The sequence below is a fragment of the Nothobranchius furzeri genome, chromosome 10 (genome assembly GCF_043380555.1).
Source record: "Nothobranchius furzeri strain GRZ-AD chromosome 10, NfurGRZ-RIMD1, whole genome shotgun sequence".
Classification (NCBI taxonomy): Eukaryota; Metazoa; Chordata; class Actinopteri; order Cyprinodontiformes; family Nothobranchiidae; genus Nothobranchius; species Nothobranchius furzeri.
The window spans coordinates 58073956-58097239 of NC_091750.1; the positions used below are offsets into that span (position 1 = coordinate 58073956).

Consider the following 23284-nt stretch of genomic DNA (forward strand, 5'->3'; position numbering starts at 1 on the left):
TAAAGAAAAACTATTCAAAGGGTTAAAACAAAAGTTAAAACATAATACTCACTAAAATAATATATAAATCCAACAAAGAATAGATGATCTGTCATGACTGAGGAAATGAAAACTGAGGCAGCAGGCATCTGGAAGATCTATGTGTTTTGTAGGCAGTAGATATTTACACATCACAGCATTTTTTGTTTATATAGTGGAAGAGTCTAAGTAAGGCACAAACTTGGAGAGTTTTTGAGGAGAGCTGGGATTTAGACAGACGGAGCTCTCGCTCATCATGAAAAACGCCTCTTGGTCTCGTTTCTTTGCATTTAGCTCTTCTTCAATGGCCTAAAGGGGGTAAAGACCAAAAATATTAAATATGATTATATATACATGCATGCATGTATATGCATTATGATTATATAATACACATACATACATACATGCATACAAACATGCATGCATATACATTGATTATATACACATTTACACATACATACATGCATACATACATAAAAAAGCAAAGAGTGAATGACAGTTATACAATTTATATCTGTATAAGGTCTGTGTGAATGTACGTCAGGACTTATGCATGTTGAATGTGGTGCAGGAAAAACATTGTTTATTGCTGCCATCTTAAAGAGCAAGTCACCCCCAAATAAACTTTTTTTACTGATAAACTAAATAAACGAGTGTCTAACCGTGCTGCAGACACGTGTCATCAAAAATTTGGCACTTCAGTGCATCTTAGTTAAAATTTAAATATTCTGCCTAAAACTGGCAGTGTTGTGCCGTTGTCAGGTAAAAACTCTGCACTGTATTTTAATTTAAATCTGCCACCGCTATTGGCTAAGAGGTATGCTATGATATAAACTGGTACATTATGATGTCACAATGCTGTCGTGAGCCTGTGTGTGTGTGTGTTTGTTAGCAGCTCCACCCTCTCGGTCTGCCAGGCAACAGCATTTGTTGCATTTTTCAAACATGAAGTGGGAGTGGAGTTAGACTCTGGTAGGGGTTGACTTGCTCTTTAAAACAACACCAGTTTTCAAAATTTCCTAATTTCACAAGAACACTTATGTAGTAAAGTTGATTTCATACAATGCAATATTATATGGCAAGCATAAAGAGCAGCAGCAAACAGTAGCGCCTGTGTAACTGTGACAAGGTAAACAGAAATATAATAAGATTTCTGCAGAAAAAAAAATTGTTCTGCCATGTGGTGGAGTTGCTAATGCTAATGGTTAGCCTTCCTCGTTGTGCGCAGAGATGGATGAGTCCATGAACATTAATTTACAGCGTGACATAGATCTTACTGGATTTTCTAATCCAACAGTTCCCCCAGGAAATAGGGGTAGCAGTAAAAGACTGTTTTATCAGTGAACTTGGTCTTTAAAACATAAATTAGAAGTTGTGTCAGAGCATCAACGGTGACCAAATGAGATTTGTCAAGTTTAAACGTTGACACTCACCTTCTTTCTGAGCCTCAGATGCTCCCTCCAGTCCTTCATCTGCTGATTGTGTTTCTCATCCAGCTGCTTGAGCCTCTGAGTCTCATTCTCAACCAACATGTGGCACTTTTCATTCTGAAGAACAAAAAAAAAACCTTGTAAGACAAAGATCTAATTTAAACATGCCAAACAGAAGACTGTAGCTCACCTGCAGCTGCTGCAGCTCCCTGATGTTGTTCTCACACTGACCAACCATCTCTCTCATCTGGTTCTCATGCTTCTGCTGCTGATATTGCCTCTCTGCCTTCTGCCGCTTCTCCTCTTGCAGAGAAAACTGAAGGGAAGCAAATGAAATGTTACTAAAACAAAACAAGCTATATCTTAATTAAGGAGTACGGAACAAAAAGCGGTGCAGGCCAACCTCTTTGATCCTCTTTCTGTCCTCCGATGAGCTGCCTGATGAATTGATGCGGAGGCTCTGCTTGAACATGGCCATCCGAGTCTTTGCCTCACGGCGCTGAATCCTGGGTAGTCGGCCCTTCTCCTGCTGCTGCCGACCTTTCAGAATCTCAATCATTCGCTGATTGTAGCGCTGCATCTGTTCTGTCTCCTGCAAAAGGCGCAGAGACCAGACAGAAAACAAGACCAATGGGAATCAGCTGCTGTCAGGTCTAGAGGTCAACCAATGCTGCTTTTTTCTATTGTTGACGTCAGGGTAAAATAAATTCTGCACCAGCACCAGGCTGCCTGGTGATGTGCCTGACTTTATTGGGCTCGACACACGGGAGGCGACAAATGACCGCGATCAGCGAAATTTGTCGCTGTCGCTTTTATTACCTGACACACGGGAGGCGATCCGCGGCCGCAGCCAGCGGCAAAACCGTCTCCGCGTTCTGTTCCATGGCGAAATCGAAACTTCTGTTGTTTTGTTTGGCTGTGTCAGGTTGGAGGGAATTAAGGTTATTTAAGCGGTTCAGAGTTAATAAAGTGGTAGATATGATGTTTCACAAGTTGCTGCTAGAGTTATGTGAAATCTTACTTCTGATTTTACTATATAAACATAATAATAATCAACTTCTCCTTCATGTTTGCGTGGAGATGTACAGAGCATTATGTCCGCTCATTGGTCAGTGAATGAAACCTCCGTTGATTGGTCCTCGTTCGAGCGACAGCAATGAAAAGTTGAAAATGTTTCAACTTTCTGGGATCGCGTCACTGGGTCGCCTGTGCATGACACGTGCACGAGCGCAAAATTTCACACACATGTTTTTCGCATTTCGCTTGGTAGGAGGGAGACCCACGATTATCGCTTTGTCGCGCATGTCTCATTGAAAATGAATGGAGGAGAGGTGATGTCGCCTCCTGTGTGTCGAGCCCATAAATCGGCTTAACTAAGGAGGTATGTTAGCCGATGCAGATATATTAAAAAATGTCAAATATGGGCCCGACACATCAGCCGACCGATATATCGGCCAACCCCTAGTCAGGACTTTTGAAGGATTTTGCTCGCGACCATTCACGATAGACAGATCACATGCTGACATGATGGAGAACCTCAGTTCACTAGTTTACCTTCTCATGTTTCTTCAGAAGTAGATGTCTCTGCAGGAAGTACTGGTCTTTCAGCTGCTGCTTCATTAACTGGTGTTTCTCGTTAAGGTGGTTCTCCTCCATTTCCCATATCGCAGCCTCACGATCTATCCGGTTATTCAACAACATTATGGAAATCCCATCCACATGCAACATCCAGCAAGTCAGGTGATCATAACGACAAGAAGTTGCAACTTCCTGATACCGTACCTCTGATAAATTCCTGCTTCTTGTTGAGGCATTCTCGCTCCTGCTCCGCAATCTCCCTCTTGTTGTTAATGATCATCTTCTTCAGAGTTGTGTCTAGATCGTTCTTCTGACTCGCCAAGAAATTCTCCTCCTGAAAGAAAGCAACAAAGATGAGAATGGTGTGGAGACAATAAAGATAATAAAATAAAAGGAGAAACGCTTGCACTTTAATAAGCATCGATCGGTCCACAAACCTGCTTTGCCTTGTCTTCGGCGTAAAAAGACAATCTCTGTTTCAAAGTTTCTTTTCGTTGACTTTTAGCAACTTTTTCCACAGAATTTTTTACCTAAATACAGAAAAGATTATTTCAGTAACAGCTCTAAAGTGGTTTTGCTTTTACACTATAGAAGTCAGATTTACCTCCTTTTTCTTCAATTTCAGCTGGTCTAGGAACTTGTGGTAGTCCCTCTCCTGCTCTGCTTTGATGCGCTTGGTCTCATCCCTTAGTTTGACATTGTGATCGGCCTCAATTTTCTCTATTTTTTGCTTCTGTTGCTTCTCCATATTCTCCAACTCTGTGTCATAATGCTTCTTCTTAGCCTGAGATGCGCCAAAAGGAGGAAAAACATCAATTTACATGCTCCAGTTTTTCATGGAGGTAAAGAATACTCTGTGGTGTCATTTGAGCTTAATAAAGGGCAAAATCACATTTGTTTCCTGGTCAAAGCGTTTCTGCATTTGCTCGGTTTGCGATTCCAGCTTGGCGGTCAGACCAGCCTGAGCACGTTGTTCTTCCTTCTGCAGCAGTCGCAGCTCACGCAGCTCCTGCCGTCTGAACACGCCAGAGAAAGAAACACTGGTTTTACCTTCTTTACATATGGTTATTAACGTCTTAAATAGGCAGGCTCTTTATGATCTGTGTCTCTTATAGGTCACACCGATGCATCTAAGTGCAAAAAGAAATTAAAGGAACATTTTTTTATTCACAACATACTAAATATACACACAAGATCACACTTTGAGAAATTTTGTTTTGCTGCAGTTATGCATTTTCACCACTAGATGGCAGGAAAGTTTATATATTCAGGACTCCTTTAACAAAGCAAAAGGGCCCAAACTGGTAAGATATCAGAAAACATATCCATCCACTAATTTATTTTTCTGAACAATGCAAATCTGAGGGGTTTGGAGCAATAAGGATTGTTTGATACGTTTCCACACACCTCAGGAATCTCATCTCCTCATCTTTTTTCTCGTCATCCCGGATGATCTTGGAGGTGGTAACGCTCACTTCCACGCCGTCAACGACAAACTTCCTCGTTCGCTTTAGAGTCCTACTGGAAAAGGGCTGACAGAAAGATAGGAAGAATCAAAGGCATGCATTTGCTCGATTTTTGCACATTCCAATTTTAACAGTTGTTTATAAACCAGATAAATCCAGATTTTATTTTACTTTCCTTTAAAAAATTAAAAAATCTGGAGTGTACATAACCTGCAATGTAATTGACTGCAAAATTTTAGCAGCTGTGTTTGTAGCAGCCCACTACAAAACCTATCTGTTAGCATGAGGTGTACACGATGCAAACTCTCCAGCTTTTTCAGTAACCAATTTAAATTTAATAAAGCCTTTTGCAAAAAGAAAAAAGGAATTGCATGGAATTTATCTTTGCATTTATAAATGTTTTTATTAAAACCGATTAAAGCTATAAATACAGGTCAGACCGAGTTCATTTCACATTCTTTATAATTTCCCTGTAGACTCCTCTAATAGAATATCTTAACTTATTTTTGAGTTTATTCCAATTTTAGCATTTAAGCTTGTAGAAAGACCAAGCTAGCTGTGGGTGCATGTGTGCTGGAGGCAACTATTTCCTGTAAATCAGGTTTGTTCCCAGAAAACAAGATGCTTGTGAGTGTACGTCAACACAGGAAGTAATTAAAACAAGCAAGATGTCATCCACTGCATGACTGTTTTTTTTTTGTTTTTTTTTTTGTAAGTAAATGAGAAGTTTTGATTTTCTGGGACGTTAGATCAAAGCTAAACACGCTTTTAAAAAGTTACAAAACAAAATGACAGCATCACTCTTATGATGTCACCTTAAATAGGTAATAAAAAGGTCAAAGTGTCACAGTGTGGCCCCGCCTCATGACCAAATGGAAAATGTTGTCAAAGCAATCTAGCCATGTGTTTTTATGTTGCCATGCGTCACGTCACATTTAATCAGCCTTGTCAGATAATGTTTACCGAAGAGATCCAATGAGATTTACTTCACAAAAACCAGCTAGCTCCAAATCTGAGTGCCTGACTTTCACGTGATAATAAAAGAATAATTAACATTTGGGTCATGTTTTGTCTTCAGTAATTCACTTTTTTTTCCTATTGTTTTTTTTTTTTTTTGGACCTTCAAAGGAATTTTTAGGTGTATTTCTTCAGGATTTTTAAATGAACATTTAAAGATTTGGGGCTTTGCGTCGTCTTTATTTGCTAAACTCCTGTTATTTTAGGTCAACACATAACAGAAAATGTGGCAAAAGAACCAATTATGAATTGAATAGGTTGCAAGAATATAATATTTATGTTTAGCAATTTAGTAATATTTATGTTAAATCTTTTTCTAGAAAACCTGGAGGAAAATTAACTAAAACCTCGTTCAGAAACTGGTTCATTAGGAGCAACATATTAAAGCTTTAAGACAATTTTTTTAAAATATTTTTTTGCCACTTTGACATCAAAGCAAAGTGACATTCTTCTACATGGTGGCGCAGTGGTTAGCACTGTTGCCTCGCAGCATGAAGGTTGCAGGTTCGAAACTCGGCTGCGGCCTTTCTGCGTGGAGTTGCGTGTTCTCCCCATGCATGCGTGGGTTTCCTCCGGGTACTCCGGTTTCCCCCACAGATCACAACGTGCCCTATAGGTTATAAATTGTAAGTCGCTTTGGATAAAAGCATCTGCTAAATGAATAAACATAAACATAAACATGAGCCACTACTGTTCAATTAACAGCTGAGCCACAGTACACCGAGAGACTTGTAACTAATGGCAGCTACCAAATGGGGCTTTTGAATCTTTCTCCACTGAATACATGTCCTCCACTTCAGAAGACAGATTTTCATTTAAAACAAAATAGACACTTTCTCTATATGTCATGAAATTCCTACTGACGTCATCCTCAAACGATCCATTGGTCTCTCTGCTGTTTTGTTTGAGATTGTTTGTGACTTTGTTGGCATTCTATAACTTTTATATTAGGCTGGCAAGCCAGCCATATATGTAAATATAATGTATGGTCACAACTAGGGATGTAAGAAAATATCAATATAGCAACATATTGTGATTTTTTCTGCAATATATAGATATTCAAAAGCTGCGTTGAATTTTCTGAAGAATTTACATGCAAACGTGTATTTTCTTTTCTTTTGGTGCAATTCAAACGCTGACCACCAGCTGGCAGCAGTGTGCAATGGGTTTTGATTCTGCCATTGAAATGTAAATCCCTCAGTTATGGTTCAGATACCTCATGTTAAACATGTTATGTATCAATTTGGACTGTTTATTGAATTTTCCATCAATAAATTCAGTCTAAAAAAATCGCTAATATCGTCTGACTGAATGTATTGCGATATATCGTGATACAATGTATCGTCTACCCTGTATCTTGATACGTATTGCGTCACCAAAAATATCATCAATAAACATTCCGAGTTACAACCCATAGACAGAACTCAATCATGGGGCGAAACTGTCTCTGCACGCTAACGGTCAGAGCTAGGACCAATCAGAGCAACGAACAACATGAGAAATGCATTCTAAGGCAAGCAATCAATAGGGAAGTCTTCCATACCCCATCAAAGTAAAAGCAAATACATATGTTTTTTCTAGACAAAAAGGACTAAAGTACCTGTATCTGTTCATTTCTCAAAGAAAAGCCCAAGTCTAAATTTTTCTAAGTTCATGCCAAAGCCATTTCAAATGAGTGCCATTCCTGAGCAGACGCCATCTTTGCACGCCGAACTAACGTAGATCGCTGTGATGAACTAAACAGAAAACAGTTTGGGCCAATAGTAGACCTGCTGAAGCTACAATAGAGCATGACTAGACCGACCTGCAGAGCTATCTTTTACTAAAGCGACAGCTGGTCTAGATTTCTGGGCTACTTCTCTATAGATGCACACAAGAATTCCCTATAATTATACTCACACTGAAGCTTTAAAAGAAAAAAATACACATAATATAAACACATTCATTAAACCAATGGCAGTTGTGCCGATTCAACTGAGCAATGTGCTACAAATGGACACCGTCTGTAGGATTCGCCTCCAGAAGCTACCAAGTGACAATGAGCTGCACACAAACTACCATTCACAACACTGAATGAGGGAGTGTGCCCCCACAAAGGGCACCATTGGCCCCAGTGAATGGAACATGTTACATATTTGGCTTCTCTAACCTCCATTTCTCATTAGGACCGTCAGAGAAGAATTGTTTAGCTGAAATAAATTCACCGCTGTGATTTGGATCCCCTTAGTCAGACTATAAATTAGACCGCACATTGGATCGCCTTCTGTGTTCTCCCGAAGTGTAATGTGTGGTGTAAACGTTCGTGGGAGCAACAGGCGACCCTCTGTGTCAGACGGTTAACACCCACACCCCAAAACACAACACAAGGCTGCCTCAGCTTCTTAAAGGGAGCAGAGAATGTTTTCCAAGGAGGAGTTTTCCTACAAACACACAGAGACTGGGGCTTTAACACTCCAGAATGGTCAATTTCACCATGGACATGATTATTATTATTTTTTTTTTTTTGCTTTAGTTTGTTTTCTGTAACAGAAAAACTTGATTTTCTTCTTGAATTTCGAATTGCACATTCCCTATATTTACACTTCCATACATCAGATTTCGCTCCATGACTCACCCTGGCAGATATGTTAATGTTCTCTTTGTTGATTGCTGTGAGCTCCGACGCCAGGCTGGCTGCATCTTTACTGCCCCCGTTCATAAACGGGGAGACGGCCTCAGAGTTTCCGCTCTTCGATGATTGATCCACTGAAGCCTTGCTTATGCTGTCATTTGGTCCAAGATGGGCTGCAGGTACTGGTGTATTAATGAAGGAAGGTGTGGGTGTGTGTGCAGGAGTGACAGATCGGCTCGAGCTTGGAGACGGTGTCTCCCTCCCACCCACACTGACACTCTCATAGTCAGCCAAACGGATCCTTGACATGTCCCGCTCTGTGGCACGTTTTGAGTACTCCTCCATCTGGGGGGGAATAAATGGCAACCATTGAGTCTCTCATAGGAAAATGATCAATAATAATGTTAAAAGTACAATATTTAATTTCCTAAGCACCTTCTCATCCTCCAGTGTTGGGGTAGTCTTCTCATCTTCGATTCCCGAGTCAGAGTTAAAGGTCTTAGTCGACGCTTCGCTCTCACATTTCTCCACCTCGAGGACACCCTCATCAGTCAGCTTGTCCTCTTGATTATTTGGGAAGTGAATCTGTTGTGAAATGGGAACTATGTTTGGATCTGGTTGGGCCCCTCTCCTTGGGTAAGGTATCGGCGAGGGTGGGCAGGGTGTGGTGGAGCATGAAGTGTTTGGAGACTGGTCCCCTTCCAAACTGATCTGACTAGACCGGCATGTCTCCTTGTCTGGAGTCTAAAGGGAACAGAGAAGCATTGTTAAGAAAAACATTTAGTTTTTTTGGCTTAAAAGTTGCAGGTGTTCCTCCTAAATGTTAATGTTTTCAACCTTTGCTTCTAGTCCAAATGCTAATGGAAGGAGTTGTCACCTCTTGTGGAGTGTGATCAGTCTTGCTGGTTAAAAAGGGTCTAAGATGGCTATCCAATGTGTAATGAATGCACCAATAAAGTTTAAAAGCCCAACAGTAAGCACATCCTTTGTTTTAAATGCAACGTAGCACTTCATAAAGTGACAAATTAGGCTATAAGTCACACAGGATCATCAAAACTGGACAAAAAAATTATTTGTTTTACAGTTTTTGTGATCCTATGTAGTCTGCTCTGCGGACACGTTGATTGCAACTACAACATTTATGTATTTGGGTTAGAATTTGGTGTCAGCAACATAAATGCATGGATCCAAACTATCTAATATAAAGGTATGGAACCTTGGAACCCATAGTACCAACTGAGCACCACAGCCTTTCTTGGGTATTATTGTCCATGCTCATTATGACCACAGTAGAAAAAATCTTTTGATTGCATTTTCTAGCAGAATAATGCAACAGTTCAGAAAGCTAAAAAACAAAAACTAACTGCTTTCATGAACGCAGTCACCAGGTCAAAAATCAATCCAGCACATAGGGACATGATGGAATAGAAGAGCTGGCTGCAGTTCTCAAGGCAAAAAGTCTGACTTAGTATTCGCAGTGTACCCAAGAGTAATACATGCATGGAGGCTGAGATTTAGTATTTTTAAAGAGGCCAAATATTCATCTTTTATAAAGCCAAAGAACCAATAATAAACACATCCACTTTGGCCTTCTGTTGGCCATTCTAAGCTGCTTGGAAACCACCGTGGTTTAATTTGAAGGTCAGAATAAAGCATCAGAACAATGAGCAACCTTAAATAAGTTGACTCCATCAAGAGCAGCAGACAACAGTCTTTTCAGGAGCAAGGTTAAAAACGCCACCTAAATTTAAACTGCGTGAGGGCGTGAGTGAGTACCAGCATTCCGGTTACTGTTCCTTTGTTTGTGCTGACAGCACTCTTATACTGTTACTTTGTAATCTGGTGTCCTCTGTGTGGATTTTGTGATAGTTTCTGAAAACGTGCCATAAATCCAATGACAGGAAGGCTGTGATTACCAGGAAAGAATGCAACTCAGATGCAGAATATTTGGACTTTTAGGGTGAACTGCAGAAAGTGCATCATTTTCATTCCTCACTCGTGAGTTTTTACCTATGTGCATATACTGCCGCATATTAACGGATGGTAGAGTTACAGAAAACAGCTCCATTATGATGCAAACAAAGCTCAGGTGTGTTCCACAACTCCATAGCTCAAGACCATGACACCTTTCAGGAAAACTTTTGAAAAAACGGCAAGTCCTGCCTTTCATTTTTGGAAATAATTAAGTGCAAAAAAAGAGAGAAAACCATGGTCTGTTACCTCAGTGAGCTCCATTATGTCTTCATCTTCTCCTTCCTCTCTATTGTCTTCGATTTCCACCATGACCTCAGCCTTGGCCTCAGCCACCAGCTCCATCAGTGGACGGTTAGACGTCACCGATCTCACAAAAGGGTGCTGTGGACACAGAAAGAATCTGTGAGCCTTTGAAGCTAAATATGGGTCAAACCAAATGTGAAATGAAGTCTGACACACAAACATTCATTCTTTTCATTCTCAGCAATGGGACTGATGTAACGACAAAAATAATTGACTTAACAACTACAAAACTGCATTTGCTTGAGGGCAACTGAGTATATTGTCAATGGATTTTCAAAACAAAAGACCACCGAGGAAAGCAGCAAACTCAGTCAAGAAAAAGATGAAAAGAAGTGAACTCAGAAACAGAATGTTAAGACGTCCAACATTAATTAAATAAAGCATAATCACGTGTAATTAAAAAAGCGGTTACTGCTAATAAAATATACTTGAAGAGAAAAATGTTAATCAGGTGAAAAGCAGTGGAGAATGAACATGCTATGGAAAGAAATACAACTTTGCATGGTAGAGTAACAATCTCAACACTAATTTCCCTCAGACATATTTGTTTGGATTAAAAATAATAATAGCAGTTTGAAGAAAACAAATTCAAAAGGAAAGTGCTGCAGCCACAAAATGCTAATCATTATTCTGGTCATTTGCACTTATTTATAAATGAATTAGAACAGCTGTCAAAAGGGAAAAGGCTGCAAGCGGTGCTGGTGTGTAGGTGTCAGTGTGTGTGTGTGTGTGTGTGTGTGTGTGTGTGTGTGTGTGTGTGTGAGAGTTCATAGTTGTGTATGTGCAGGCTGCTGTCCTAAAGGACTGCATTAACCTGCAGTTCATTGCTTCTCAAATGACAAAAAGCAGTCAGCTAATGTCTAATTGGCAGCGCTGCTAAGATCTGTTCAGCCCATTAGGACCTGATAGCACAACACCATCGGTGCCCAAGTGGAACGGCCACACTTAGGTTCCAGTTGTCAGTGGATGGGATGTGTAGGAAATGTATATAGGACTAGGTATTAAGGTAAATAATGTACCTAGACTATAATTAAACAAAAAGTATCGCTGGTCAATAGTCATCAATGGTGTCATTACTTATCTTGATTTTTATTGCTATTTTAAACCTTTGGTGGCTAAGATGATGGATCATGTTGGTATTTTGTTATTTTAAAACAGAAAATAATTTTAGTTGCTTGTTTTGTCTTTCTTGATTTTATGTAATTAGCTGATCTTGCTCATGTTTACTTTTTTTGTGTTATTTATGTTTGATCTATTTAGTACTGTATGTATGCATGTCTATGGGACTATGGATGGAAACTATTCTTGCCAACTCATTTACATACCAAGTATGTTCATCAATATGCTTTGTCCCTTTCAAATAAATCAAATTAATATGTGCATTAATGCAATGATTTTAAATGTAAGAAAATAGACATTTCTTGTCTTTAAAGCAACAATAAAGATTAAGATGCTTTAAAGAAGATGTAGTGTAGTTTTAGTATTGGTATTTTATACACCAAGTAGGATTTCAAAAGCTTTTTATTTAGTGTACAGAATAAATAAATAAATAAATAAATAAATAATAAATAAATAAATACATTTATTATTTATCTGGCAAATAATAAATAAATAAATAAATACATCTCCTCCTTGAACCGTCACCTTATCGTGGTGGAGGAGTTTGAGTGCCCTAATGATCCTAGGAGCTATGTTGTCTGGGGCACTTAGTGCCCCTGGTAGGGTCTCCCATGACAAATTGGTCTTAGGTGAAGGGTGAGACAAAGAACGGTTCGAAGGATCTTTCATGGCGGTTAAAACGAAGAGTCGGAGTACCCGGCCCGGAGGGTTACCGGGGTCCCACCCTGGAGCCAGGCCTGGGGTTGGGGCCCGTGAGCGAGCGCCTGGTGGCCGGGCTTTCGCCCATGGGGCCCGGCCGGGCCCAGCCCGAACCGGATACATGGGCTCGTCCAACTGTGGACCCACCACCCGCAGGAGGAACATGAAGGGTCCGGTGCAATGCGAATCGGGTGGCAGACCAAGGCGGGAGCCTTGGCGGTCCAATCCCCGGACAAGAAAACTAGTTTTTGGGACATGGAACGTCACCTCGCTGGCGGGGAAGGAGCCGGAGCTTGTGGCAGAGGTTGAGCGGTACCGGCTAGATATAGTCGGACTCACCTCGACACATTGCATTGGCTCTGGAACCCGAGACCTGGAGAGGGGTTGGACACTCTACTTTGCTGGAGTTTCTCCGGGTGAGAGGCGGAGGGCTGGGGTTGGCTTTTTGTTAGCCCCGAGACTCTCTGCCTGTGTGTTGGTGTTTACACCGGGGGACAAGAGGGTAGCTTCCTTGCGCCTTCGGGTCGGGGAACGGGTCCTGACTGTTGTTTGTGCTTATGGGCCAAATATCAGTTCAGAGTACCCACCCTTTTTGGAGTCCCTGGGACGAGTGCTAGATAGTGCTCCATCAGGGGACTCCATTGTCCTGCTGGGGGACTTCAATGCTCACGTGGGCAATGACAGCTTGACCTGGAGGGGTGTGATTGGGAGGAACGGCCCACCTAATCTGAACTCGAGCGGTGTTTTGTTATTGGACTTCTGTGCAAGCCGCAGTTTGGCCATAACGAACACCATGTTCGAACATAAGGAGGCCCACCGGTACACTTGGTACCAGGGCAGCCTAGGTCACAGGTTGATGATAGATTTTGTAGTCGTATCATCTGACCTGCGGCCGTATGTTTTGGACACCCGAGTGAAGAGAGGGGCGGAGCTGTCAACTGATCACCACCTGGTGGTGAGTTGGATCAGATGGCAAGGGAACATGCCGTGTAGACCTGGCAGACCCAAACGCATAGTGAGGGTCTGCTGGGAACGCCTGGCAGAAGAACCTGTCAAGACGGTCTTCAACTCCCACCTCCGGCAGAGCTTTGACCACGTCCCGAGAGCAGTGGGGGACATTGAGTCCGAGTGGGCCTTGTTCCACTCTGCGATTGTCGAGGCGGCTGTTGCTAGCTGTGGTCGTAAGGTGGCCGGTGCCAGTCGTGGTGGCAACCCCCGTACCCGCTGGTGGACACCAGAGGTTCGGGGAGCCGTCAGGCTGAAGAAGGAGGCCTACAGGGCGTGGCTGGTCTGTGGGTCTCCGGAGGCAGCAGACAGGTACCGGATAGCCAAGCGGGGTGCAGCAGTGGCAGTTGCCGAGGCAAAATCTCGGGCGTGGGAGGAGTTTGGTGAGGCCATGGAGAAAGACTATCGATCGGCTCCAAAGAGGTTCTGGCAAACTGTCCGGCGCCTCAGGAGAGGAAGGCAGCAACTCGCTCACACTGTTTACAGTGGGCATGGGGAGCTGCTGACGTCAACTGAGGCTATAGTTGGACGGTGGAAGGAATACTTTGAGGAGCTCCTCAATCCCACCAATGCGCATTCCGAGGAGGAACCAGAGCTGGGAGGCCTGGGGGTGGACTGTCCGATCTCGGGGGCAGAAGTTGCTGAGGTAGTCAAACAACTACACAGCGGCGGAGCCCCGGGGGCGGATGAGGTTCGTCCTGGGTATCTCAAGGCTATGGATGTTGTAGGGCTGTCATGGTTGACACGTCTCTACAACATTGCGTGGTCATCGGGGGCAGTTCCTAGGGAGTGGCAGACCGGGGTGGTGGTCCCCATCTTTAAGAAGGGTGACCTGAGGGTGTGTTCCAACTATAGGGGGATCACACTCCTCAGCCTCCCTGGAAAGGTCTACGCCAAGGTACTGGAGAGGAGGGTCCGATCGATAGTTGAATCTCAGATAGAGGAGGAGCAATGTGGTTTTCGTCCTGGCCGTGGAACTGTGGACCAGCTCTATACCCTTGCAAGGGTGATGGAGGGGGCATGGGAGTTTGCCCAACCAATCCACATGTGCTTTGTGGATTTGGAGAAGGCTTATGACCGTGTCCCCAGGGGCACCCTGTGGGGGACGCTCCAGGAGTATGGGGTGGGTGGCTTTCTGTTAAGGGCCATTCAGTCCCTTTACCAGAGGAGCGTGAGTTTGGTCCGCATAGCCGGTAGTGAGTCGGACCTGTTCCCAGTGAGGGTTGGACTCCGCCAGGGCTGCCCTTTGTCACCGGTTCTGTTCATCACTTTTATGGACAGAATTTCTAGACGCAGCCGTGGTGTGGAGTGTGTCGAGTTTGGTGGCAGGAGAATCTCGTCTCTGCTTTTTGCGGATGATATGGTCCTCCTAGCTTCATCCAGCTCTGACCTTCAGCTCTTGCTGGGTAGGTTCGCGGCCGAATGTGAAGCGGCTGGGATGAGGATCAGCACCTCCAAATCTGAGACCATGGTTCTCGACCGGAAAAGGGTGGCTTGCCACCTCCGGGTCGGGGGAGAGGTCCTACCTCAAGTGGAGGAGTTTAAGTATCTCGGGGTCTTGTTCACGAGTGAGGGTAGGAGGGATCGGGAGATCGACAGGCGGATTGGTTCGGCGTCTGCAGTGATGCGGACGCTGAGCCGATCTGTCGTGGTGAAGAGGGAGCTGAGCCAGAAAGCCAGGCTCTCGATTTACCGGTCGATCTACGTCCCAATCCTCACCTATGGTCATGAGCTTTGGGTAATGACAGAAAGAACGAGATCGCGGATACAAGCGGCCGAAATGAGTTTCCTCCGTAGGGTGGCCGGGCTCAGCCTTAGAGATAGGGTGAGGAGCTCGGACATTCGGGAGGGACTCGGAGTAGAACCGCTGCTCCTCCGGATCGAAAGGAGCCAGTTGAGGTGGTTTGGGCATCTGGTCAGGATGCCTCCTGGACGCCTCCCCGGGGAGGTGTTTCGGGCATGTCCTGCCGGCAGAAGGCCCCCGGGTCGACCCAGGACACGTTGGAGAGGTTACATCTCCAATCTGGTCCGGGAACGCCTTGGGGTCCTGCCGGAGGAGCTGGTGGACAAGGCCGGGGAGAGGACGGCCTGGAGCTCCCAAATTGGGATGCTGCCCCCGCGACCCGGACCCGGATAAGCGGAGGAAGACGAAGACAAAGACGAAGATAAATACATGAAAAAATTTAATTAAATGACAAATGCAATCAGAAAATAAAGCTTAATTCAAAGATTAAAGCATTTTAGACATTGATTGATGTTTAACGATACATTATTTTATATCAAACAGTCCATTTCAGGAGAAATTTTGTGATCATTTGGTAGATTTTTTTATTAACCAATATTTGGGTGAAGCCTTGAACTGTCATTTAAACCTGTATTTCCTTTTTCTTTTTCACTATAATAAAACATATTTTTTCACAAAAACCCTAATTTTCACAAATGAAAAAAAAAAGGTTGGCTTTGTGTTTTTTGCAGTGTGTGCAAATTCTGACTTTCAGTTAAGTAACTACATCTACTTACATTTGTTTTCTTGTCTTGATGCATTTAAAAAGAATTTAAAACAAAGGTTGAAACAAAAGTAATTCCTCTCAACCACCTCTTTCATTCTTCCAAATGCATGCATCACTTGCTGTGTTTTGCTTGTTTTTGGCCAGTTCACACATGAAGACTTTAAAACATAGCAATCAAGACTAAATGCTGCCTCCTCCCTTTTCTCTACAATCTGTTAAGGTCATTTAGTCTAACTTACAGTTGTGGACTTCCTACTCTGTCCTTGGTCTGAAAAAACTGTTTTTAAATCAAAATATACCTTCTTTTTCTCTCAAGTAGATGAAAAAATGCAGACTGGGTAGCACTGCACTGTCAAATTTAACCACGTTTTGGTTTTCTAAAGATGAGGAGGATCAGTGGAGCTTACTGTTTGTCTTTTCTGTTGTCGTTCACACCGTTTTAGAGTCAAAGTAACATGTATGATTTGAAAGGTTTAAGTGTGAACAACATGACACTGTTACAAAAACCAGGAGCTGAACCGAGGAAGGGTTCCTTGTGATTCTACTACGAAGGGAAAGAAAACGAGATTTATGCGTTTATTTATTCAACAGTATTCAGTTATGGCAGCAAAGGGCAGTCCTCATATATTCAAAGTGCAGTTTAGAGGTGAAAATGTAATTATGTTATATTTTGGTGTCTAAAATTAAACTTTGTTTTGCCTGAACTTTAAATTAAAATGAGATTTTCACCGTACACGAGTTGCTCACATAAGTGGATGATTACACATCTTTCTAAGGCCCTGGCAATAGCTAATTTTACAAGTCAATAAATATTCTTATATAGATAATTGATGTGGAAAAAAGGAGGGGGGGTGTGTGTGCATAAAATTGCCCTCCATGAGAAATCAGATGGAGAAGCCGTTTGTGATGCACACAAGTCATGGAGATGGACTGCAACCAGCCACAAAAGCCATTGCAACTAATAATAAGTAATGTTTTGTAAACAATCCTTATTGGAAAATATGTGGGATATACATGAGACTAGAGTGATTCATTCCAGTTTTCCAAAAAAAAAAAAAAAAAAAAGGATGACTTTAAGACTTTATTCACCGCCACACATACAGTTTTGGAATAGGTTATTGTTGGGGTTAGGTCATAAACCACCAAATCATCACAATTTATTTGTTTAATCACCGCAACATTTGTTTTCTTCAAGCTATTAAACTATTTGAATGCCTGCATTGCAAAGTGTGACCTGAAACCAGTTATAGTCATTGATAAGATCTTGTTGAAATGTTTGCTGACATCATCCGACATCCGCTGCACAGCCCTGCACAAGTGGGATAAGCAAGCATGATAGACATCTAAAACTTCCAAAAATTCAAACCGCACCCATCCCTCTGACCCCCCTTGAAGGAGAACACACACAGTATTCCCAGTGGGAATGGGTCTAGGATTTTCATGTCTGCTACACTCTAATTGACACAAAGTCTTAAGCAGAGTGGTCCTAGCATAATATTGGCTGAAAGCTGGAATGTAAATAGCTGACATTCCCTCAGCAATGGAATTCAGACAGGAAACTGTGCCTCTGAATTTTAATAGATGCTACTGTCCACACCCAGCTAGCTGCTTTTTCATTTGCCTGGCTCAAGTTTATGCAACTTTAATTTAAAAAAAAAAGTTTTTTTAGCTTACTTCAATATTAGCATTTCTGGGAAACAAGCATCAGTGGTTTACTTTGAGTCATGAAGAGGGGTGCTGTATTACTGTACTACTGTCATTCCAACTATTTCTTATTGAGCTCAGAGGGCACTGTAGGAACAAATCACTAATGTATGTCGAAGATAAACCTGCTACCACATTCAGTGTGTTTTCATAATTAGAAATTTAATTAGAAATTGTAATAATTTTGGGTGTAATAAAACATTTCATTTGACTTCCACCTAGCCTCTTCCAGTTTTTTTGTCAAAAACTGGGGGCTTGTCCGGGATTTGCAACTATTGCTGTTCTTCTGAATCTCGTTTAAATCTAATAATTGCACCGTGATGCTGGTACTTGGCTAAATTATTAAAATAGAAACAGGTGCCCAGTGGACAGATTCACTCAATGTATGTTTTGCTTTTTGTTCAACCATGAAATTAATTATCAACACCTATTGCAATGGAGTGTGGAATTTCAGATGCATGTGTTGGGTACTGAGAAGGCATGCTGGATGGACAGCTGCTGACCAATCAAATAATTGTTTTTCTTTATCTTCATTTTTCACTGAAATCATCAAACCTACACAGGTTATGCTCTCTTTCTTAACATTTACAGGCGACAAATGCAACAGTCATCTGTGCTGCAATGTGGGTCTCTACTGCTTCTATAAACACGCACAACTTGAAAAAGAAACCATCGGTTTTCTGTCAGTGTCTGGTTTTAGCAATTTTGTGAGTATAACAAGCCATTTCAAAAAGTCGAGGATTTGTGATGTCACAATCGGGGAAAATGGCATTGTGCTAGAAAGACATACTGCTTCAAGAAATGTCATATTTAAAATAATAATTTCAACGCATGAAAAATAAAGCACAAACCATGTTTTATGAGATCAAAGTTCAACGTTGTATTTATTTTTTTCAATATTAAAAACAAACTATATCAGGTCTTACCTCTAAGAGTTGTGTAGCACTTGGACGAGTTTCTGGGTTTCTATCCAATGCTTTTTTCAAGAAATCATTAAAATCCTTTGACCTTGGGTAGAAACATAAAAATAAAATCAATTTAAATGAGGGGGAAAAAAAGACTAAATGAATAAAAAAAATGTGCTACATATTGAACAGTTCTAAATTAGCACTTTTGGCACGTGATATTTATTTTCATGCACATCTGTGCTTTATAAAACTAGCAGTGATGATTCAGCAACCCATCCCTGATAACTTTGCTTTTGCTGCAATAAATTTGCTACAGTGGAACAATATGACTAGTAAAACCTGGCAGGAAGATTAACAGTTTGGCACTTGCTAAAGTCCTTACTTGTTAAGTTGTTAAAGCACTTCAGGAGAGAGAGAGAAGGACAATAGTGCTACATGGGATGGCTAGAGCATTACTTATTGTTCACCATGTGTGTAGAAATAGCAAAAGAATGAACTAGATTGACAGATTTATGACCTTGTTGGCTCCATCTGTCACTTTTTATGCTTTAAATAAATTACTCTTTCCTGCTTCCCTTACTCCCATGCAGTTTTTTACCAACATGCAACATGTGATCTCACCATTTCTGTGGATAATCCAGAGTGGGAGGCTCCGATTTTGCAATCTTCAGCAGCACCCTCATGGGGTTGAGCTCGTGGTGGGGGGGTTCAATCTGGGCGAGCTCAATCAGAGTGATTCCTAGAGACCAGATGTCAGCCTTGAAGTCATATGGAGCATCTTTTGTTGTCTCACACATCACCACCTCTGGAGCCATCCTGGTAGAGACAAACAGAAGATTATACCACTCAAATATGAGTTTTCACATCAAATCATCCATACTAGTTGTAGCATCCATATTCTGTTTGGATAGAAAATGAAAAACTAGAAGATAGATTTGTTAAATTCTTGATTTTTTTTTTTTTTGACAAACCTTTTTTTCCCCAACACACAAGTATTATGTAACATAAGATCACAATTGAGTTTTAATTGAGCTGGGTTGGTACTCATATCAGCCACTATTGATAGATGATAACAAGTTCTGGTTAATGGTTAACCATAGAAGGAAAACAGTGGAACAAGGTTCACTTTGAAGCCTTTGCCCAAGTGTCAAGAATAGCTTGTTGCTAACAACAGAGGATAAAAGCTGCAATAGCAAATTTTGAAAACAAATTGGCTTAATTTTTTTCAAGCCTCTTAATGACGTTTTAACAAAGAAAACCCATAGATATACTGTCGAGATTAAAAAAGCAACAACAGCAAAAAAATAAATAAAATAGTGGTTCTCTCATGTTTGTTTAAAAACCTCCGCCAATAACACATTTCGGACACAACCACCGGACCATCCAGATGTCAGTCTCGCCAAACTTACGCACTTTCTGGGTCCTCCATTACTTATGCACTTGCGTATTTAGCATAACACCACTGGTGTGAGAGGTTCGTGGCTCAAAAATATCAGAGGAGAAACAGCCGGCTGCTACCACTTTAACATTAGACCAAACTAGTGTCTCAAAACAAAAAACTTCACCATTTGAAGTAACGGACAACAAGAGACGTTTGAACCTAGAAAACAGCAACAGGTGTATAGCACTATCTTGTTTTCAGCATTGCAAGTTTCTGATTCCAGCAGAAGAATCTCAGGGAAGAAACCCGTTGGGAGGGGTGAGTGTTCCGCGACTGTGTTCACGTTCAAAACCTGTAAAGCTGTGAAGCTGTAAAGGTGCTCAGTTGAGTTTATGCAAACTGGTTGAAATCCCTGTGGTCAGTTTTTCAATGACTGTGCATGGTCTTAAAATCTAAGTTAACACATCTCACTTCAGTGTAGCTGATTTTCTCTGCTATATCCGTGACTAAGCGCCGAAGCGCCTCGTGATTTTTATCTTGAGGCCCTATATAAAATATCTTTTCTTCTTCTAAAAGTAGGCGCACTCGTCATAGTGAGAGGGGAGGAAGGGGCAGATTGGCGGCACTCACGGGAGAGGAGGGACCCGAGGCACTTGAGATCTTTACTCAGGACAAAAATTATGTGAGGTGAGCTGTAAACAGTGTGAGGAGATCTGTATGCTACACAGAAGCACAACACAGCACAACAATGGCAGCGATCTTGAACACTGTGCTTAGTCTTTGGGTTTTTGTCAGTTTCTGAACCAGGAATTGGCTGCAGACACCAAGGCAGAAAGCTCTGCAACAGCCAGTGACTCCACCCCCTAGCCAATCAGTGGCTGACAGTCATTTCCAGACCAGGTCAGCACGATGGGAACCACAAAACAGGGACTGAAACAATGTTGGGAAATATCAAACTGTATAAGGAATTACCCAAAGTGCATGGTTATATGTGAAGGTTGGAGAACCAGTAAATCACAATATTCACTTTGTGACTTGGCTCCCTTTTTTTTAGTGAAGTAGACTGATTTAGTGCCTGCATCCCATCAGATGTGTATGTTTATGTTCATTTGGCAGACACTTTTATCCAAAGCGACGTACAATTTTTAACTTGTAGGGCATGCTGTGATCTGTAGGGAAAACCGGAGTACCCAGAGGAAGCCCACGCATGCATGGGGAGAACACGCAACTCCACGCAGAAAGGCCACAGCCGAGTTTCGAACCTGTAACCTTCTTGCTGCGCCAACTGCGCTAACAACTGCGCCACCATGCAGCCCCAATCAGATTATCCTAGTTCAAAACTCAGTCTGGAATGAAAGGGTGGATGATGATCTGTATTCTAGGGCTTTGTATGACATTTTTGCCAGTAATGAAAAACAGTCTGAAGACAACAAAATGACTGAGTTGTTTAAAGATTTAATGCGCTGTATCAGGTAAAGCTCGCTATAATTACTCAAAGTAGAAAATGAACTAGGATGCCCGTTTGATGTGCGTCTGTTACTCACCAGTATGGAGTTCCAATGAAAGAATCTCTTCTTTGTAAGGTTTTGTTGTTTTTTGCAGACACGCCAAAATCAGCTGGAATTTTAAACAAGGAAAAAACAACTCAATTAAATAAAAATATTAATAAAAAACATTGAAATGTTGTGGACAAAGTTATTATAGGTGGAGACACAACTACAAAAAAATTTAAGTGATTTTATAGCAGTCCTGTTTCCCAAACAAGCTGCCCAAACCCCCTGACAAAAGCATTAGATTACAGGAGTGTCGTTTTTCCTCTGGCACACAGAACTTTCGCTCTATTTTTATTTTGTGAATAGGAATGTTTATGAGCGGGACAGCCGAGGCAGGGACATTTTTGGCAGAGGTCCTTGGAACTAGAACACAAGACAACAAGCTTCGATTACTGACATATTCAGCTAGGGAACCCCACGCTGCCTTAGTTTGTTTCAAATATGTCCATCCCTTCAAATTAAACTGATCATTTCAGCTTCAGCTGTTTACAGTCTAGCGAATTTCTATAAAGTGAGAAGGAAACAATTGTTTTCACAGTTTTTCTTTCACTAAACATTTTAAGAGGAAATCCCAATAGACAGAAATAACTAAATAACTGAGTTCTGAGCTGTTTCACCCATTGAAATTTAACAAAAAATGTGTTTAAATACGTCATTTTGAGTACTTAATGCAATAAGATTCTGCTGTCTTTCAATTAATTGTCCATGAAAGACAAAAAACTGAAGTTGCCTGCTGCCTGAGGAGCTTGTCTAATATTGAACCTCACTTGAGCGTTGGATGCACTCAACTGTCCTCACAGACAGTTAATTGCCACCTAGCTTGAATTAACATTCATTATATAAGTTGGGAGATTGTAAATGAGGCCGTGTCATGACATAATGACTTTAAAGAGGCAACTCCCAGTAATTACATCTGACTGTGGTGTGCTAAGGAAGAATGTCGGGCCGTAAAAACGGTTCCTATAAGAAAACACAAGCCCATCTGAGAGAATCCATAGGTTCTGAAAAGTATGACTCATTTGTTGCTATGATGCACATCAAAATAAAACCAAAACTAATGATGGTTCTGAAGAAAAGTAGCATCAACCCTTTTAGACCTTTTGAGCTGCCTGAACTTAGACTCAAAAGAACATTAAAACTGTTGAATACGCCTTTAATGAATACAATTGCAGTGGTCTCTAGTAGGAATTAGCAATGTGTACTGGTAAAATTCTTGCAATTCGATACATTTCACGATACAGGGGAGATGATATAATATATCATGATATATTGTGATACATTCAGCCAGATGATTAGCAATTTTTTTGACTGATTTTATTGTAGGAAAATTCAATAAACAGTCCAAACTGATACTTGACGTGTTTAACATGAGGTGTCACACTGCTGCTAACTAGCGGTTGGCATTTGAATTGCAACAAAAGAAAAGAAAATCCACAAATGCTTACATGTAAATTATTTCCAGGATTAGATACACAGCATTTGAATATCAACATTATATTGCTAGAAAAAAATCACGATATATTGCCATATCGATATTTTCTTACATCCCTAGTAGGAATTAATGCATTTTAAGTCATATTCTGTTAGAAAAAAACTGAATAAAGTGAGCCAGCTGAGCGCTAGACAGCAGTCTTATTTCCTGATATGTGGACATCTCACCTCTGATTGGCTTAGAGCAACGCAACTCTACTCCATTTTCTTTGTGACGTTGATGTTTTATCTCCACACACAACACAAGCCTGACGGAGTTCTGTCATGTGGTGGAGTTGCTAATGCTAACTGTTAGCTTCTACTAGTCGAGACATTCTCGGCTGTTTCCTGGATGCTAAACCAACAACAGCCTTCCCTGTCGTGAGCCAAGATGGGTGACTCCATAAGTGACAGTGTGACGTAGATCTGTCAGACTTTTCAAATCCTAGTGTTTCACTCTATTTCCTATCAGAAGCTAATGCAAGGGATAGGTGTAGGAGACTATTTTCATTTTCAACATGCATGAAAAACTCAGAGT

General features: G+C 41.5%; 1 protein-coding gene across 2 annotated transcripts in view; it reads right to left on the reverse strand.

Moving 5' to 3' along the window:
- Positions 1-23284, reverse strand: part of stk10 (serine/threonine kinase 10) — a 50227-nt gene continuing 26943 nt past the window's right edge. For both annotated transcript variants that reach the window (XM_015961401.3, XM_054730731.2), the window contains 16 exons: positions 21268-21340; positions 18964-19158; positions 18361-18442; positions 10341-10475; positions 8556-8864; positions 8124-8465; positions 4434-4558; positions 3919-4042; positions 3631-3810; positions 3464-3556; positions 3231-3360; positions 3003-3127; positions 1852-2040; positions 1639-1764; positions 1452-1565; positions 1-327 (listed from right to left, as the gene is read on the reverse strand). In XM_015961401.3, coding sequence (XP_015816887.1) covers positions 187-327; positions 1452-1565; positions 1639-1764; positions 1852-2040; positions 3003-3127; positions 3231-3360; positions 3464-3556; positions 3631-3810; positions 3919-4042; positions 4434-4558; positions 8124-8465; positions 8556-8864; positions 10341-10475; positions 18361-18442; positions 18964-19158; positions 21268-21340 — 2483 coding nt within the window. In that variant the 3' untranslated portion in view covers positions 1-186. The remainder of the gene's footprint in view (positions 328-1451; positions 1566-1638; positions 1765-1851; positions 2041-3002; positions 3128-3230; positions 3361-3463; positions 3557-3630; positions 3811-3918; positions 4043-4433; positions 4559-8123; positions 8466-8555; positions 8865-10340; positions 10476-18360; positions 18443-18963; positions 19159-21267; positions 21341-23284) is intronic.